The 18998-nt window shown below is 38.1% G+C and overlaps 1 protein-coding gene across 1 annotated transcript in view; it reads left to right on the top strand.

Annotated features, from left to right (window-relative positions):
- The window catches only part of LOC124777820 (retinal dehydrogenase 2-like), an 89893-nt gene that overhangs the window by 12437 nt on the left and 58458 nt on the right, over window positions 1-18998 (top strand). The window contains exons 2-4 of the mRNA XM_047253346.1: window positions 2048-2152; window positions 7399-7500; window positions 8837-9002. Of these exons, the coding sequence (XP_047109302.1) occupies window positions 2048-2152; window positions 7399-7500; window positions 8837-9002 (373 nt within the window). The remainder of the gene's footprint in view (window positions 1-2047; window positions 2153-7398; window positions 7501-8836; window positions 9003-18998) is intronic.

The following is an 18998-nucleotide window of genomic DNA, read 5'->3' as shown; positions in this document are numbered from 1 at the left end:
AACAGGATTGAGAAGGCCAGTTCTATGTAAAGAACAGAAATTTATTCAATTTGTGATGGAGAAAACACAATAAGAGTGGAAATCCCCGCTGATATGAACTTATTTTGTTCATACATTGCATCAAATATTAGACGCAAACACAATAATAATAATAATGATAATAATAATAAATCACAGCGTATGGGAATTCCTCAATGCATAACAAATAACATCAGCCTGATGGACTCAGATGTACATTGAAAGCTTTGTAAGCATTACCATATTTTTCATAAACAACAAATGAGCTGATGTTATGATTGTAGCAATATTCAAAATTCTTTGAAGTACATTGATTCTTATTTCTCAAATAATATTCTAAAACAAATGGAGCCGTTTTAACTGTGAAAATTGTTTCAGATATAGCTCAGAAAGATTTATAGTATTAGCAGTCTACATATTTCTTTTAATTTTTTTGAAATGTCTGAAGACTCTCAGTTTCCTTTTTAAGAATTGTTGCACCTGATTATAAATTATGTTCTGAGCTCCTGTTAAGATTTATATGGATGAAACAAATAGACCTACAATATACAAAAAGTTCAGTTGACTGTGTTCTTTGATCTGGCTTCTTGTTGGGGGTCAAGGTATTCTGGAGGTAACTAGATCCCATGAGGCATAAAGCAGTAAACTATAAAGCACTACAAATTCCACATCATTTCAAAAACATATATTATTAGCCACTCTTACAAGTTAATATATAGATTCATGGGTGAAGATTCCTATTAAGTGTATGACAAGCAGTAATATATGTTATGAACAGGATTCTGTTTTTACACTGTACATGTAATTGCTAAACTTTGATAAATATCAGTAGGATGGCGTAACTATTAAGCTCACAAGAGCACATTTTTAATTCTTATTTATTGGTGATTGGAATACTTTCTGTTCTGACAGCACTTTATTACACAGGTGGTAAATTTGATGGTTGAAAACAGTATGTAAAGAGATACAGAGTACATAGCAGCTGTCAACAGATTGTAATAACATATCGTAGCAGTTGAAAACAGATAGAAACATAGTAAAGTAGCTGATATTTAGGATAGTCATGAAAGCAGTAACATTGATCAAGTTAGTGGATTTCTTTGTATTTTTACTCCATCAAATTTAAAATCAAAATGAATGAATAGTATATAGTAATATAGTGATGCTTTATTACTAATACAATAAATAGAGTAAGTTTTGAAGTCCTTGTTGAGGTACACCTTGACTCCTACCATATTCCAGATAACTGTCCTTAGTGATGGGGTTCATGGAACATTATGAATAAATAAATTAAGGGAGTTAACTGCATAAAAAAGAAAATTAAATGCAGAAAATGTCATTAAATTCAAATAGGCTTATATGTTGGCTATTACTTACTGTGAGCTGGTGCAATTTCCAGTACAGCTGTTAGAAATGCACAAAAAACAAATAACAAGACACCTAGCTTTGAGAGCCTCAGGTTGCTTCTTCTGGGATGAAGGAGGAAGTGATTTATAAGAGAGTGTTGGACCTCAACATTGTGAATTTATAAGTACAGTGCCAACTACAGTTAAGGGAGTGATAGCAGCACAAAGAAAAGAGAGAAAATATGATAAGTCGAGAGGACAGAGGAAATGTCTTTTGGGGAGAATAATGAAAGAAGGTAGAAATCAAGCAAACACCAAGGAGGTAATTAAGTGGTGGTGAGAGGAGGTTAGGCTAGCAGAATCTAAATCCATGACAGTGGAGGGATGGGAGGATATACTGAAGGATAAGAAGTTCAAGAAAACTAGTGTTATGAGGGAGAATTGAAATGGTCAGTGTGCTGTTGCAGACAGTGAGTGTCATGTGTTTTGCTGTACTGTTCATTAATTAGGTACGGGACATACTCAAGATGGACTGTAGGGAAATGAATTTGTCTATAGAAGTTTGAAACCAGTGTAAAATATTCTGTTGTTACCTGCCTAGATCCATAGTCCTTATTTATATAGAATTTCCTGTATGTTTCACACAGTGCACAAAACTTATCTAAATTCTTTTCCTATTGCAGCTTTTTATAAACAATGAATTTGTTGATTCAGCCTCTGGAAAAAAGTTTCCTGTTATAAATCCTGCCACAGGACAGAAGATTGCTGAAGTTTCAGAAGGAGATAAGGTAAGTGGTTACATTCCCTTTCATTAGAATTTACATGGCACCTGAGAGTAATGTGCTCATGATGTCTATCATGCCACATTGTGCTTGGGAAGGAAACAAATTGAGCTGTTTTTTTTTTCCAAAGGAAATGAAAAACACTAAGTAAACTGTTTTGGAGACTGAATTATTCTTTCCTTTAAAAACTGTAGAAAAGTAAAAAATAATGAACAAAACATTCTAGGGAGTTTAGACTTTCAGCAATTCCTCAATGCAGCATTGTTCATCCAGGAATTCACATCACTTGAGCTAGATATGGTGAGGATAATTAGTATTATATATTACTATTAATAAATGTTGTACTTTATAGTCTTCAGTTATCATGCTAGCTGGTGGGTGTTTTAACTGATTGTTACTAGTAATTCAGCCCAAACATCCTTGGTAGCAGAAAACTTGTTTCTGCTATAGTTCATTAAAGTATGGCATATGCTTGCTTGATAGTGTTGCACTAGAGTAGAAACATGCCTACAAAATATGAAATAACCTATAACAATTATTAATATTGGGATCACAAAATTTACTTACAAGGGGAGGCCGCCAATTGTGAAATTCAGATTCGATTCATACTGCGCATAATAAAAGCTCATGGCCAGAGATGTAATGTGGCAAAGCACCAAGATGCACTTCTCAGCCGTTGTCAAGAAAATCGACAGTTAAAAGAAACAGTTGCGGTGAAATACTCTCAACGATTAATAATTTTCTACAGCGTCGTGGCGCAGCGGTAAGTGCTCGGGTTTGTAATCCGGAGGTCACCGGATCGAATCTCACACCATGCAACCTTTTTGTTTTATTTTAGTATTTGTTTTTTGTAATTATATATATATTTGTTTTTTGTAATTCAAATATATATATATAATTCCCGGCAATCAGTTGCAACAATTATGCATACAATAAGTTGTTGAAAGTCGTTTGTCGTGGAAAAACTGGCGACTTCGAACATAATAACGTTAACCACGTATAGTTAACGGAAGACGTAGAGACGATATTCCGAAACGAATACGTATAGCATAAGTCAAACGTTCGAATTAGAATAGAGACCCCACGAACACAAATTTGCTGTGGCGGGTATGAAATATAAACTCCGTTACTCACTCGTTACACTTAAAGGACAGATGTTGAATGGGCCGAAACGAGCCGCCGCATAACAGCGTAGTTACCTGCTAACTTCGAAAGAAGGTAGATGCAGTCCCTAGCGCAACTTATAACATCGTCGAAAATCAGTGCGGACGGGAGAGCTTTGGTACACCCTGTTAAAAAAAACGGAAAAATGGAGACGGTACATTTGGAGAGCGATCCGCCTTCACCGACATGCATAAGCAATTCATTAATAATATATATATATATATATATATATATATAAAAAAACAAAGATGAGGTGACTTACCGAACAAAAGCGCTGGCAGGTCGATAGACACACAAACAAACACAAACATACACACAAAATTCAAGCTTTCGCAACAAACTGTTGCCTCATCAGGAAAGAGGGAAGGAGAGGGGAAGACGAAAGGAAGTGGGTTTTAAGGGAGAGGGTAAGGAGTCATTCCAATCCCGGGAACGGAAAGACTTACCTTAGGGGGAAAAAAGGACATCTGCTTGTGTCTGTATATGTGTGGATGGATATGTGTGTGTGTGCGAGTGTATACCCGTCCTTTTTTCCCCCTAAGGTAAGTCTTTCCGCTCCCGGGATTGGAATGACTCCTTACCCTCTCCCTTAAAACCCACATCCTTTCGTCTTTCCCTCTCCTTCCCTCTTTCCTGATGAGGCAACAGTTTGTTGCGAAAGCTTCAATTTTGTGTGTATGTTTGTGTTTGTTTGTGTCTGTCGACCTGCCAGCACTTTCATTTGGTAAGTCACATCATCTTTGTTTTTAGATATATATTTCCTACGTGGAATGTTTCCCTCTATTTTATATATATATATATATATATATATATATATATATATATATATATATATATATATATATATATATATATAAAAACCAAAGATGAGGTGACTTACCGAACAAAAGCGCTGGCAGGTCGACAGACACACAAACAAACACAAACACACACACAAAATTCAAGCTTTCGCAACAAACCGCCGCCCCACCAGGAAAGAGGGAAGGAGAGGGGAAGACGAAAGGAAGTGGGTTTTAAGGGAGAGGGCAAGGAGCCACCCCAATCCCGGGAGCGGAAAGACCCACCCTAGGGGGAAAAAAGGACAGGTATACACTCGCACACATCCATCCACACATACAGACACAAGCAGACATGTGTCTGCTTGTGTCTGTGTGTGTGGATGGATGTGTGCGTGTGTGCGAGTGTATACCTGTCCTTTTTTCCCCCTAGGGTGGGTCTTTCCGCTCCCGGGATTGGGGTGGCTCCTTGCCCTCTCCCTTAAAACCCACTTCCTTTCGTCTTCCCCTCTCCTTCCCTCTTTCCTGGTGGGGCGGCGGTTTGTTGCGAAAGCTTGAATTTTGTGTGTGTGTTTGTGTTTGTTTGTGTGTCTGTCGACCTGCCAGCGCTTTTGTTCGGTAAGTCACCTCATCTTTGGTCTTATATATAATTTTTCCCACGTGGAATGTTTCCTTCCATTATATATATATATATATATATATATATATATATATATATATATATATATATATATATATACCGCTGCGCCACGACGCTGTAGAAAATCATTAATCACAGAGAGTATTTCACCGCAGTGGTTTCTTTTAACTGTCGATTTTCTCAACAACGGCTGAGAAGTGCATCTTGGTGCTTTGCCACATTACACCTCTGGCCATGAGCTTTTATTATGCGCAGTATGAATCGAATCTGAATTTCACAATTGGCGGCCTCCCCTTGTTAGTAATTTTGTTAACAGTTTGATACATGGCAGCTAATACAGTGAAATCTAATTAACTTGGCTGTCTCTTGGTTGTCTATGATATTGTCAAAGTATTATGCAGACACTCATTCAGCTGTCCTAATTCTCTGTAAACAATGACTGCTAAGTCAGAATGTAGTTTTCAGAATAGAACTCGTAGAAGTGTGTCCTGCAGCATAATTGCAGGAACTGTTCAGAGCTGGCTGCTGTCATCTGACTGCACAATGTCTGCAGCATATTGTCTTCTCTTCCTGTTGGTAGAAGGATACACATTTCTGCTAGTACTAGGTTGAAGCAATGTAGTCCCCAGTTGAGAGCACTCAATATGCCACCTGGCAACACCCTCAGCAGATGAGTATGATATACTGCTGGACGTGGTGTGGAAGCAGAAAGTGGTTCCGATTTATGAGCGCCATCTGGAGGCTGCTGCTCGGAACTGAGTGACTTTACCTTTGTATGGCAGCCTCATTTTCTGTTTGTTGCATACCTCTGAAGCCTAATACACAGTATTATCAATGAAGACACAAGCTGGATATTTTAAGATTAATAGAAAATATTTCTACTGATTTAAAAATGATAGTATCACGTTATTGATTGTATTCATTCTTTGGACCAGAGATGCTCTTTAAGTGTACTTTCAATGGTCAAACTGGAATGTTTTCTTAATTAATATGTAATTACGAGGGCGGTTCAAAAAGTAACCTCCGTTTGGTCACAGTGCGGGTTGTGGGGGAAGTAGCGACGCCATCTGTGCATTCACGCACTCAACAGGTCAGTCGGCATCAAGCCGTGGTCGAGTGAACGTCGTACCTGCGCTAGTTTAGTTTTTGTGGCAGTTTGAAATGTGTGCTGCAATAGAAAACCCCGCCAAATGTGAAGTGCGTGCTGTCATAAGGTTTTTTACAGCCAAAGGATATTCTGCAGCAGCTGTTCATCGTGAGCTTTGTGCCGTGTACGGACCAAGAGTTATGAGTGAAGGAGTTGTCCGTGAATGGGTACGTTTATTTAAAAGTGGACGAGAAAACGTTCATGATGAAGAGAGGAGTGGTAGACCATCATTGGTGACTGACGAACTCGTTCAGACAGTTGATGCAAAAGTTCGTGAAAATCGGCGTTTCTCAATGTCGGAGTTGTCTACTGGTTTTCCACAGATTTCTAAGACTCTCTTGTACGAGATAGTGACAGCAAGATTGGGTTACCGTAAGTTCTGTGCACGATGGGTGCCCAAAATTCTTACCGACCACCACAAAACTCAAAGAATGGCCTCTGCATTAGACTTTCTGTCACGTTATGAGGACGAAGGAGAACCATTGTTAAACAGAATCGTGACCGGTGACGAAACCTGGATTAAGTACGTGAACCCTGAGACAAAAGAACATTCAAAGATGTGGGCACATTCAAATTCGCCTACCAAACCAAGAAAAGCCTCGCAAGATTTTTCTGCCAGAAAACTGATGGCAACGGTGCTTTGGGATGCCAAAGGGGTGTTGTTGGTTGAATTCATGGAACGTGGTACGACCATTAATCAAGACGTGTACTGTGAAACAATAAAAAAGTTACGACGGGGCAATACAGAACAAACGCCGTGGTATGCTGACTTCCGGTATCGTTTTTTTGCACGATAACGCCCGTCCTCACTCTGCTCGCAGAACAACGGCCCTTCTTGAGTCCTTCAAGTGGGACGTTATCAACCATCCACCTTACAGCCCAGACCTGGCGCCAAGTGATTATCACCTCTTCATGGATTTGAAGAAATGGCTCGGGTCACAGCGGTTTGATGACGACGAAGAGCTCAAAGATGCGGTCACAGGCTGGCTCCAGGCACAAGCGGGTGATTTTTATGCAGAAGGAATTTCAAAGCTTGTGAAGAGATACGATAAGTGCCTCAATCGCTATGGAGACTATGTAGAAAAATAGTGCAAAGATGTAGTTGTAAGATATATATATTAAAATATTTTTATTTAACTTGGTGTATTTTTTTAAATCAACCGGAGGTTACTTTCTGAACGGCCCTCGTATTTTGTCATGCATTTTGGTCCTGTTATTAACAGATAAAACAGGAAGGTTTGCTGTAGCAACTGTGTGTGTGTGTGTGTGTGTGTGTGTGTGTGTGTGTGTGTGTGTGTTTGCTGTATGTGTATGTGCATGGCTGTAAGTAATGACTGCAAACACAATAATTCACACAGTCATACAATTGGTTCAAAATATTGATTTAACTCACGTTACATGGGTGGCACACAGATTAATGCACACACACACACACACACACACACACACACACACACACACTCACAGTCTTGCTGTAAGCTCAGTCCACATAGTAAATCTGAAATGAGAATGTTGGCTATTACAGGCTGATGTGGACAAGGCAGTAGCTGCAGCCAAGGCTGCCTTCAAAAGAGGGTCTGTGTGGAGAGAAATGGATGCTTCAGCACGAGCAAAGCTAATGAATAAGGCAAGTTCAAAAAATAAATACAGTTAATCTGTGATGATTGTTAATATAAAATATTTGTTATATGTTATCCTAACTTTATCCATTGCCCAAATTAAAAGTAAACTAAAAGACATTTGCAAATTGGACAGAGAAAAATAAACAAGCTTTAGCTGCAAAGAACAATATACCAGAGTCTTATATGAATTAAGTTGCTATCAAAGCCCACAAAGAAAGTAAGTGAAGATGAAACGTAGCTGATCTTGCTAAAAGTTACACTGTCTGAAAGAGTTCATTATAAAATTTCCAAGGAGAGATTTTCGCCTTTCAAATACCACCAGATTAGTGTAAATCATACATTGATCATATACATTTTAATAGTGCACAGAAATATATATTTGATGCAAAGTTTTTTGTTATTTTGTTTTGCAGTTTGACATTTTTTTGTATCACTATCTATTACTAAAATCATTATAGATTTTTCAGACAAACATCTTTTTGGCTTCAAAAATTAACATTTTTTAAATCATCTTTGGGGGGCAGGGGGGGGGGGGGGGAGGGTGTCTGTGTCTGATGCTTTTTAAAGGTTAAAACTGTGATTTTGTCAAGTTATTAAAATTTATTTTTAAATCACAACTGACCAGTTAACAAGAAATATGAAGAAGCAGCCAAACACATGCTCTATGACAATCTTGGAAACAGCCCTCCTTAGCGCCTATCATGTCGCTGCCAAATATCGGCCCTACCAACAGTTACAGTACTGGAGCTCAAGACGCAACACATATTGCAGTACGCATAGTATGTGTTAGTATTGTAGTGATTTATGTAGGCTTATTATACACTGTCTCTGACTGAATAATGATGTCATTGGCAAACCTTAATGATATTATTTCTTCTCCCTTTTCTTCAGTTTCATTTCTAAATTTCTGCTTCCATTACTGCTTACCATGTGCTTGCATTGAGTGACAAGGAGGGATGGGCTACTTCACCATCTCACTTCTCCTCAATTAAGGTCTGTGCTGTGCTTTCTCTACAGTTTGTAAATCATCTTTAGCTTCCTGTATTTTATCTCTCATAACTTCAGAATTTCAAAGGGTGTATATCAGTCATCACTGTTAAAAGCTTCTTTCTAACTTTAGTAATGCTGTGATTCTGAGTTTGCCTTATGTGCTCAATCCCACATTTTCCATTTACAATGGTGAGCCATTTCTAAGGTCAGAGGAAGGCAAGGGTATAGTACTTTCATTTCAACTGCATCTAATAAAGCGTGGTTGTGTTCAAATCTTATTCAGGCAATTGTATTGCTTTTCATTATCAAGTAAATTATTCAGTAGAAAAAACACTAATATTCTCATTTCAGTTGGCTGACTTAATTGAGAGAGATGCACAACAGATAGCAAATTTGTTAACATTGGAGGGAGGCAAACTCTTTTATGGTTCCTTTTATGAAGCAACTTCTTCAGCTACTACTCTTCGATACTATGCGGGTTGGTGTGACAAGATTACTGGGAAAACAATCCCTACTGGTAAGTACAGTAAAGTAGGGAGACATTATAATGAAATATGAATTAATGCTCATGAGATATTGGCACAAAAATATGTCATCATATTTTATCAGTAGAACTTACAGCACTCAGAGGAACAAGTAGGACACTGTTTTAAAAAGCAAATTGACCTCTACTGATGTAATTTAAATGCAAGATGATAAAGCTATATTTTACACTAAGCCACTAAAATGCTAGGTTTTGATTAAATTACCTTTAGGCTTATTTCAGCTTAACTATTTGTCATTTATGGATCTGAGAAATGTTTTAAATTTTTTTTTACATTGTCTAAGATACCAGTAGAGGTACGATGAGAAATACCTATTGTCATGCATTTCACAGTGGTGTTCCAGGTGTGGGTATAGATATAGATAGCTGATGAGGATTTGTGACAGTGAAATATTCAAACTGATAAGTAAAATAGGTTCGTTCCATAGCTTATGAAATTGCAAACTGTTTTGTAAATACTGTCAACATTTCATATGCAGGAGGAGAAAAATGGCTCTGCATACTTGATACCTACAGGTAATTCCATATGCTCTATGGAGCATATCACTTAAACAGCTCATAATGAAGACTTCTCTTTGAGAGTGCAGCTTCATGTTACTTTCTGAATTTTCTATTAATAACATGCCTATCTTTTAAAACTATTCAGTTACTTATTTTTGTAAAATATGTTCTTGTCCAATTTAAATCACACTGTTCAATCAGGTTTAATACTGTGTGATATAGATCTCTTTGTTTTTGCAACTTTCTTTCTACAGTCCAGTGTATCTACAAATATTTGGTAAGCTGTTTCTGTGACTGCCTAAGATATGTATAAGATGCAACATAATCAGTCACTAAATTTAAAGTTTTCTGATTTACAATGTGTTTCAGAGACTTTGTTCCATCAGCATGACAGTGAGAATACAAACTTATAGTAACAGAATATTAATGATAATAATCAGTGACATCCCAATTAAATTATCGGTTCTTCCATTGAGTGGGAACATCCCTTTTCTAGATTATCAGTTAGCTTATTTTTCAATACACATGACTTCATATTCAGAAACATCTTATCTTTTAGCATGTCAAAGATTTTCATACCCATACATTGCATAATCTGAGCACATAATTTTAATTGATTAACAGATAGTGTAAAATTATCTTTATTTCTTGTGATATATCAATGAACAAAATGATTTTCCATGAATTATTTTGGGTTACTAAGTAAAAAGAAAAAAATGGTAACATATATGTGTTTAGAGGGAGGGGACTGATGAAAGTTTGAGGTTTCAAATAATAAACAACATTTTCAGCAAACCTGTTTCTGATCATTTTGTCCTGGAGCTTAAGTATACAAGATACACACATTAAAAAAAAAGGTTTTGCATCACCCTTGTTCCCAGAACTCCTGAAGATAGATGTTGACTGTGGATATAGTATCACAGACACAGTCCCTTTGACTGTTCAGAGATTTGATTAAACCCTCCCAAAGATGTAAACAACCATGCATGAGCGGCACCTGTTAGACAGAGGGGGGGTCTGACAGCTGATCAGTTCCAGTCATTCCACCAGGAAGGAGGTACATGGCTCATGTTGTCTGTAGTTCAACCATGCCTAGACGGTCAATACCGTGGTTCGATCGTGTCTGCATTGTTACTTTGTGCCAGGAAGGGCTCTCAATGAGGGAAGTGTCCAGGTGTCTTGGAGTGAACCAAAGTGATGTTGTTCAGACATGGAGGAGCTACAGACACACAGGAACTGTCAATGACATGCCTCGCTCACACTGCTCAAGGCTACTGCTGCAGTGGATGGCTACTATCTATGGATTATGGCTCGGAGGAACCCTGACAGCAATGCCACCATGTTGAGTAATGCTGTTCATGCAGCCACTGGATGTTGTGTTATACTCAAACATGTACAATAGGCTGCATGATGTGCAACTTCAATCCCAAAGCCCATGTTGAGGTCCATATTTGCAACCACAACACCATGCAGTGGGGTACAGATGGGCCCAAAACCATGCTGAATGGACCGCTCAGGATTGCCATCACGTTCTCTTCACCAGTGACTGTTGCATATGCCTTCAACCACACAATCGTTGGAGATGTGTTTGGAGGCTACCTGGTCAGGCTGAACGCCTTAGACACACTGTTCAGTCACTGCAGAATGTGGATGTTCCCTGCTGTTTTGGGGTGGCATTATGTGGGGCCAGCCTATGCCACTGGTGGTCATGGAAGGTGCCATAATGACTGTATGATACATGAATACCATCCTCCAATCGATAGTGCAACCATATCGGCAGCATATTGGTGAGGCATTCGTCTTCATGGATGACACTTTTTTGCCCCATAGTGCACATCTTGTGAACGACTTCCTTCAAAATGACGACATCGCTCGACTAGAGTCACCAGCATGTTCTCCAGACATGAACCCTATCAAACATGCCTGGGATCGATTGGAAATGGCTGTTTGTGGACAACGTGACCCACCAACCTCTCTGAGGTATCTACACTGAATCACCTTTGAGGAGTGGGACAATCTAGGCCAACAGTGCTTTGGTGAACTTGTGGATATTATGCCATGACAAATACAGGCATGCATCAATGCAAGAGGCATGCTACTGGGTATTAGAGGTACTGGTGTGTATAGCAATCTGGACCACCACCTATGAAGGTCTCACTGTATGGTAGTACAACTTGCAATGTGTGGTTTTCACGAACAATAAAAAGGGCAGAAATGATGTTTATGTTGATCTCTATTCCAATTTTCTGTACAGCTTCTGGAACTCTCAGAACCGAGGTGATGCAAAACTTTTTGCTAGAACTTCCTCAAAAAACAATGTCATATCTCACTACTGATTCAAAATATCTCTGGTATTCAGTCTTTAAGTGTCCATGTCAGTGGCTTAGGATAATATTTGCAATGCAAATGTAACGCTGCACAACTTAAGTACACATGATGCACATTCCAGTTTAAATTCTTATCTGGATTTAGTCCTACAAATCTGACGGATTCACTTTCATTATCTTCCTATTTCTGAAGCTTATTTTTATTTCCTGGCATTTTGACTGTTGGATCCTGAATAGTACAAAAAGCACTTCAAAATGTTGAGGGTCAAACCATATAGCTGGAACTATGTTTTAAGTTAGATTAGATTAGATTAGATTAGGTTAATACTAGTTCCATGGATCATGAATACGATATTTCGTAATGATGTGGAACGAGTTGAATTTTCCAATACATGACATAATTAGGTTAATTTAACAACATACTTAAGTTAATATAACAACTTTATTTTTTTGTGTTTTTTTGTTTTCTTTATTTTTTAATTTTTTTAATTTTTTTTAATATTTTTGTTTTTTTTTTTCTTAATTTATATCTAAAAATTCCTCTATGGAGTAGAAGGAGTTGTCATTCAGAAATTCTTTTGATTTCTTCTTAAATACTTGTTGGTTATCTGTCAGACTTTTGATACTATTTGGTAAGTGACCAAAGACTTTAGTGCCAGTATAATTCACCCCTTTCTGTGCCAAAGTTAGGTTTAATCTTGAATAGTGAAGATCGTCCTTTCTCCTAGTATTGTAGTTATGCACACTGCTATTACTTTTGAATTGGGTTTGGTTGTTAATAACAAATTTCATAAGAGAGTATATATACTGAGAAGCTACTGTGAATATCCCTAGATCCTTAAATAAATGTCTGCAGGATGATCTTGGGTGGACTCCAGCTATTATTCTGATTACAAGCTTTTGTGCAATAAATACTTTATTCCTCAGTGATGAATTACCCCAAAATATGATGCCATATGAAAGCAATGAGTGAAAATAGGCGTAGTAAGCTAATTTACTAAGATGTTTATCACCAAAATTTGCAATGACCCTTATTGCATAAGTAGCTGAGCTCAAACATTTCAGCAGATCATCAATGTGTTTCTTCCAATTTAATCTCTCATCAATGGACATACCTAAAAATTTGGAATATTCTACCTTAGCTATATGCTTCTGATTAAGGTCTATATTTATTAATGGCGTCATACTATTCACTGTACGGAACTGTATGTACTGTGTCTTATCAAAATTCAGTGAGAGTCCGTTTACAAGGAACCACTTAGTAATTTTCTGAAAGACAGTATTGACAATTTCATCAGTTAATTCTTGTTTCTCAGGTGTGATTACTATACTTGTATCATCAGCGAAGAGAACTAACTTTGCATCTTCATGAATATAGAATGGCAAGTCATTAATATATAATAAGAACAACAAAGGACCCAAGACTGACCCTTGTGGAACCCCATTCTTGATAGTTCCCCAGTTTGAGGAATGTGCTGATCTTTGCATGTTACGAGAACTACTTATTTCAACTTTCTGCACTCTTCCAGTTAGGTACGAATTAAACCATTTGTGCACTGTCCCACTCATGCCACAATACTTGAGCTTGTCTAGCAGAATTTCATGATTTACACAATCAAAAGCCTTTGAGAGATCACAAAAAATCCCAATGGGTGGTGTTCGGTTATTCAGATCATTCAAAATTTGACTGGTGAAAGCATATATGGCATTTTCTGTTGAAAAACCTTTCTGGAAACCAAACTGACATTTTGTTAGTACTTCATTTTTACAGATATGTGAAGCTACTCTTGAATACATTACTTTCTCAAAAATTTTGGATAAAGCTGTTAGAAGGGAGATTGGACGGTAATTGTTGACATCAGATCTATCCCCCTTTTTATGCAAAGGTATAACAATAGCATATTTCAGTCTATCAGGGAAAATGCCCTGTTCCAGAGAGCTATTACACAGGTGGCTGAGAATCTTACTTATCTGTTGAGAACAAGCTTTTAGTATTTTGCTGGAAATGCCATCAATTCCATGTGAGTTTTTGCTTTTAAGCAAGTTCATTATTTTCCTAATTTCAGAGGGAGAAGTGGGTGAGATTTCAATTGTATCAAATTGCATAGGTATGGCCTCTTCCATTAACAGCCTAGCATCTTCTAATGAACACCTGGATCCTACTATATCCACAACATTTAGAAAATGATTATTAAAAATATTTTCAACTTCTGACTTTTTGTTCGTAAAGTTTTCATTCAATTTGATGGTAATACTGTCTTCCTCTGCTCTTAGTTGACCTGTTTCTCTTTTAATAATATTCCAAATTGTTTTAATTTTATTATCAGAGTTGCTGATTTCAGACATGATACACATACTCCTGGATTTTTTAATAACTTTTCTTAATATAACACAGTAGTTTTTATAATTTTTGATAGTTTCTGGGTCACTACTCTTTCTTGCTGTCAGATACATTTCCCTTTTCCGGTTACAAGATATTTTTATATCCTTAGTAAGCCATGGTTTGTTACAAGGTTTCTTACGAGTATATTTAACTATTTTCTTGGGGAAGCAGTTTTCAAATGCATTTACAAAAATGTCATGAAATAAATTATATTTTAAATTGGCATCAGGTTCACGGTACACCTCATCCCAGTCTAACTGCTGTAGGCTTTCCCTGAAATTTGCAATTGTTAAATCGTTGACTGAACGTACTACTTTGGAGGACTGTTTAGTATTGCTGAATGGAGCTATGTCATATATTGTAACTAGCTGTGCACCATGATCAGAAAGACCATTCTCAACAGGCTGAGCATTTATCTGGTTAAACTTATCTTGGTCTATAAAGAAGTTATCTATCAGTGAGCTGCTATCCTTTACCACCCGAGTAGGAAAATCAATAACAGGTGTCAAATTGAAAGAACCGAGTAATACCTCAAGGTCATTTTTCCTATTACCCTCTTTCAGAGAATCTAGATTGAAGTCCCCACAAATAATAATTTGCTTCCCCCTGTCTGACAGATAGCACAACAAGGAGTCCAAATTTTTCAGAAATAGATGAAAATTTCCTGATGGGGACCTATATACAGTTACAATTATAAATGTGCCTTTATTTAATTTAAGCTCACAGGCACATGCTTCTATATGTTTCTCTACACAAAACTTTTTTGTTTCTATACTTTTTGCACAATGATAATTTTTGACATATATGGCACCTCCTCCTTTCTCCATATTTTCTCTCATTACATGTGCAGAGAGCTTATAACCACTTACATTTACCTTATCCATATCAGTAACAATGTGATGCTCAGACAGGCATAGTATATCTATTTCATTCTCAGCTTCTAAATCTTCTAAACAAACCAGAAGCTCATCTACTTTATTCTTTAAACTCCCAATATTTTGATGAAATATACTTACATTATTTTTAATTATACTTTTATGAGAACCTTTCCTTATTCTAACATTTGCAGTACTCTCCTGTCTGAGTTTCTCATTGTGCTTAGGCCTAGTTCCTATACCAGTGGTCACATGGTGTTCAGAGAGGCAGATTATGTCAATTGGGTTGGGTGACTTTAATTCATCAATGCAATTACCTAGGACTGAGATACAACATGGTGGAGATAAAATTTCTGGTGATTGGTGAAAATTTATAATTGATAGCTGTGATTGGTGATCCAATGTGCTAGAATTGTGCTGTTTAATTTCTTTCCTAAACTGAAGATTTGTTTCAATCCTGACCTCTCGTAGAACTTGACATCTTTCTGTCTTACCTATCCTAAAAAAGGTGCTGCTCCAACACCTGTAACCACTGGTATTTTACCATTCATGGCAGTGCCTCCCCCCCTTAAATTTCCTGCTATTACCCCAGCCAGTTTCCCCTTCCCTTTCCTGTTGAGATGTAGGCCGTGCCTGGTATAGTCCCACCTACTGAGATAATCAACAGGAACCACACCAATATGGGCCCCCGCACCCGACCCAAGCAGCCGTTCCAACTCCAAATTAACTCCCCCAACAGAAGAGTTCAAATGAGGCCGGTCATGGCGTCTCAGGACAGATACAAATTCAACATTGGTGTGTCTCGATGCCGACGCAATCTTTACCAGGTCACACTCTATACTGTACACAGGATCTCTGTCGATGCTGTTCCCTGGCCCTCCCACAATAACCACGGTGTCTTCCCTGGTAAATCCTTTACAGAGTGAACCTAAATCCTCTGTCACCTGATCCAGACTAGCACTTGGTTTGAAAAAATTTGTGACCTGGTATTCTGGTCCTAATTCCTCCTGCAGAAGTTGGCCCATGTGTGTTAGTGCACTCAGGGAATTTTTTTCTGCTTCACAATGTTCAATGAATGCACATGTATTTTGGCAAACAGAACTTATGAAGAGTGTATATTGATGGGAAAATCATGTACTTTATTGTTAAGAACAGTTTACTGCTATTGAAGAAATAATTACTTTTTTCCCTCTTTATTTTATGCTTCAAGTAGGATACAACTTGTAATCTGATACCTAATGTAGCATGTAGATTAGCAAGGTATGGTTTACCTAGTGACAGGCCATTATCATGTCACAAAAGATTTCTGTTACTTTGTTATTCTTGTCTAGTGAGGTACTCATTTTTTCAACAAAGTTCTTTACAGCATCTACAGTATTCTTCCATTCTGTTAGCAAAATAGATTATTTGAAATAATCTCAAATGTGATAATAAAATTTAATTTTATACATTGTTTTCCAGTGCTTTGTCCGCAACTGTTTTACTTTCGTAAAATGTCGTCTAGCTGCAGCTACTTTCTCAAATCAATAAGAAGAACATTGACTAATGAATCTGTGTGACTGACTATATAGGAAAATGTTTATAAAATTACATAAATTTGCATGTATAACAATTTCATTGTTTCAGTTTAAATTTTGTCCTACACATTCTGAAAGATGTTAATAATGTAAGTGTAATGTTCTCTCTAGATGTCAACCAGATAAGACGAGAAATATTAGTAAGTGTAAGATCTGCTTAGAATTTTGAGGTGTGGACATTTCTTCATTCCACATGTTTATTCTGATAATTTCTTTAAAAAAAAGAAAAAAATAGCCCTGTTTTGTATTCTGTAACACATGAAACAAAATCCGATGTCAGATTCAGATTGTGGTACAGTTTATCCTCCAATTGTAATTTCTTCTTTAACTCACAACTTTCCATTTAAAGTAACTTAACAATATATAGCTACTCAACTGATTAATTAACTTACTTTTATTGGGGCTCATAAGATTACATTATGCACAGAGTGTATACTTGACATGGGAAACCAGTCAGTAGCTTACCCTTAAATCTTAATATGTAGCCTCTATAGTACAACTTAAAGGAAATAATTTAAGTAATGTACAAGTAAAACCTGCTCTATTATCCTGTGACTACCACTCATTTCAGCCTCCACTCCCCCCTTAATAGTCCAACACGTCAAATGCAGAACAACATGTGAAGCCATGCATACCGTATTGACTGACAAAAATGTATGTCCAATACAAAGTTTTTTGTACAGAGTGATGGCACTAAACTGCCTGAATGCATGAATGGACACAGAAGAACTATCACTCTTCTAGACACAAAGTACCAATTGCTGTCAATGCTTTACAGTATAAATGAAGAGACCTGAGTGCCTTTTCCACCACATGGGCCATATGGATCATCCTTCCTGAACATTCCCCCACTTCTTTCTACCCTCCTGGGCATAACCTCAGTGAACAAACCTTTCTTTTTCACGCTGGCAGAATTTCTTTATTTAGTCAACTGCCTTTTTATCCCCCCACTCTGTGCTCCTAAACTCTGTCACTCTCTGGTTTTATGAGTGTGTCACTTTATTTAGTTATATAATCATCTTCACTATAAAATACTTGTAAAAAATATAAACAGTTTTGGAACAGTCTTCTCATTCATAATGTCATATATAAATACAAAGATGAGGTGACTTACCGAACAAAAACGCTGGCAGGTCGATAGACCACAAACAAACACAAACATACACACAAAATTCAAGCTTTCGCAACAAATTGTTGCCTCATCAGGAAAGAGGGAAGGAGAGGGGAAGACGAAAGGAAGTGGGTTTTAAAGGAGAGGGTAAGGAGTCATTCCAATCCCGGGAGCGGAAAGACTTACCTTAGGGGGAAAAAAGGACAGGTATACACTCGCACACACACACATATCCATCCACACATACAGACACAAGCAGACATATTTAAAGACAAAGAGTTTGGGCAGAGATGTCAGTCGAGGCAGAAGTGTAGAGGCAAAGAAGTTGTTGAAAGACAGGTGAGGTATGAGTGGCGGCAACTTGAAATTAGCGGAGATTGAGGCCTGGCGGATGACGAGAAGAGAGGATATACTGAAGGGCAAGTTCCCATCTCCGGAGTTCGGATAGGTTGGTGTTGGTGGGAAGTATCCAGATAACCCGGACGGTGTAACACTGTGCCAAGATGTGCTGGCCGTGCACCAAGGCATGTTTAGCCACAGGGTGATCCTCATTACCAACAAACACTGTCTGCCTGTGTCCATTCATGCGAATGGACAGTTTGTTGCTGGTCATTCCCACATAGAATGCGTCACAGAGTAGACAGGTCAGTTGGTAAATCACGTGGGTGCTTTCACACGTGGCTCTGCCTTTGATCGTGTACACCTTCCGGGTTACAGGACTGGAGTAGGTAGTGGTGGGAGGGTGCATGGGACAGGTTTTGCATCGGGGGCGGTTACAAGGATAGGAGCCAGAGGGTAGGGAAGGTGGTTTGGGGATTTCATAGGGATGAACTAACAGGTTACGAAGGTTAGGTGGACGGCGGAAAGACACTCTTGGCGGAGTGGGGAGGATTTCATGAAGGATGGATCTCATTTCAGGGCAGGATTTGAGGAAGTCGTATCCCTGCTGGAGAGCCACATTCAGAGTCTGGTCCAGTCCCGGAAAGTATCCTGTCACAAGTGGGGCACTTTTGTGGTTCTTCTGTGGGGGATTCTGGGTTTGAGGGGACGAGGAAGTGGCTCTGGTTATTTGCTTCTGTACCAGGTTGGGAGGGTAGTTGCGGGATGCGAAAGCTGTTTTCAGGTTGTTGGTGTAATGATTCAGGGATTCCGGACTGGAGCAGATTCGTTTGCCACGAAGACCTAGGCTGTAGGG

The sequence above is a fragment of the Schistocerca piceifrons genome, chromosome 1 (genome assembly GCF_021461385.2).
Source record: "Schistocerca piceifrons isolate TAMUIC-IGC-003096 chromosome 1, iqSchPice1.1, whole genome shotgun sequence".
NCBI lineage: Eukaryota > Metazoa > Arthropoda > Insecta > Orthoptera > Acrididae > Schistocerca > Schistocerca piceifrons.
The sequence above is the reverse complement of the archived record's forward strand: the minus strand, read 5'-3'. Positions and strand labels throughout refer to the sequence as shown.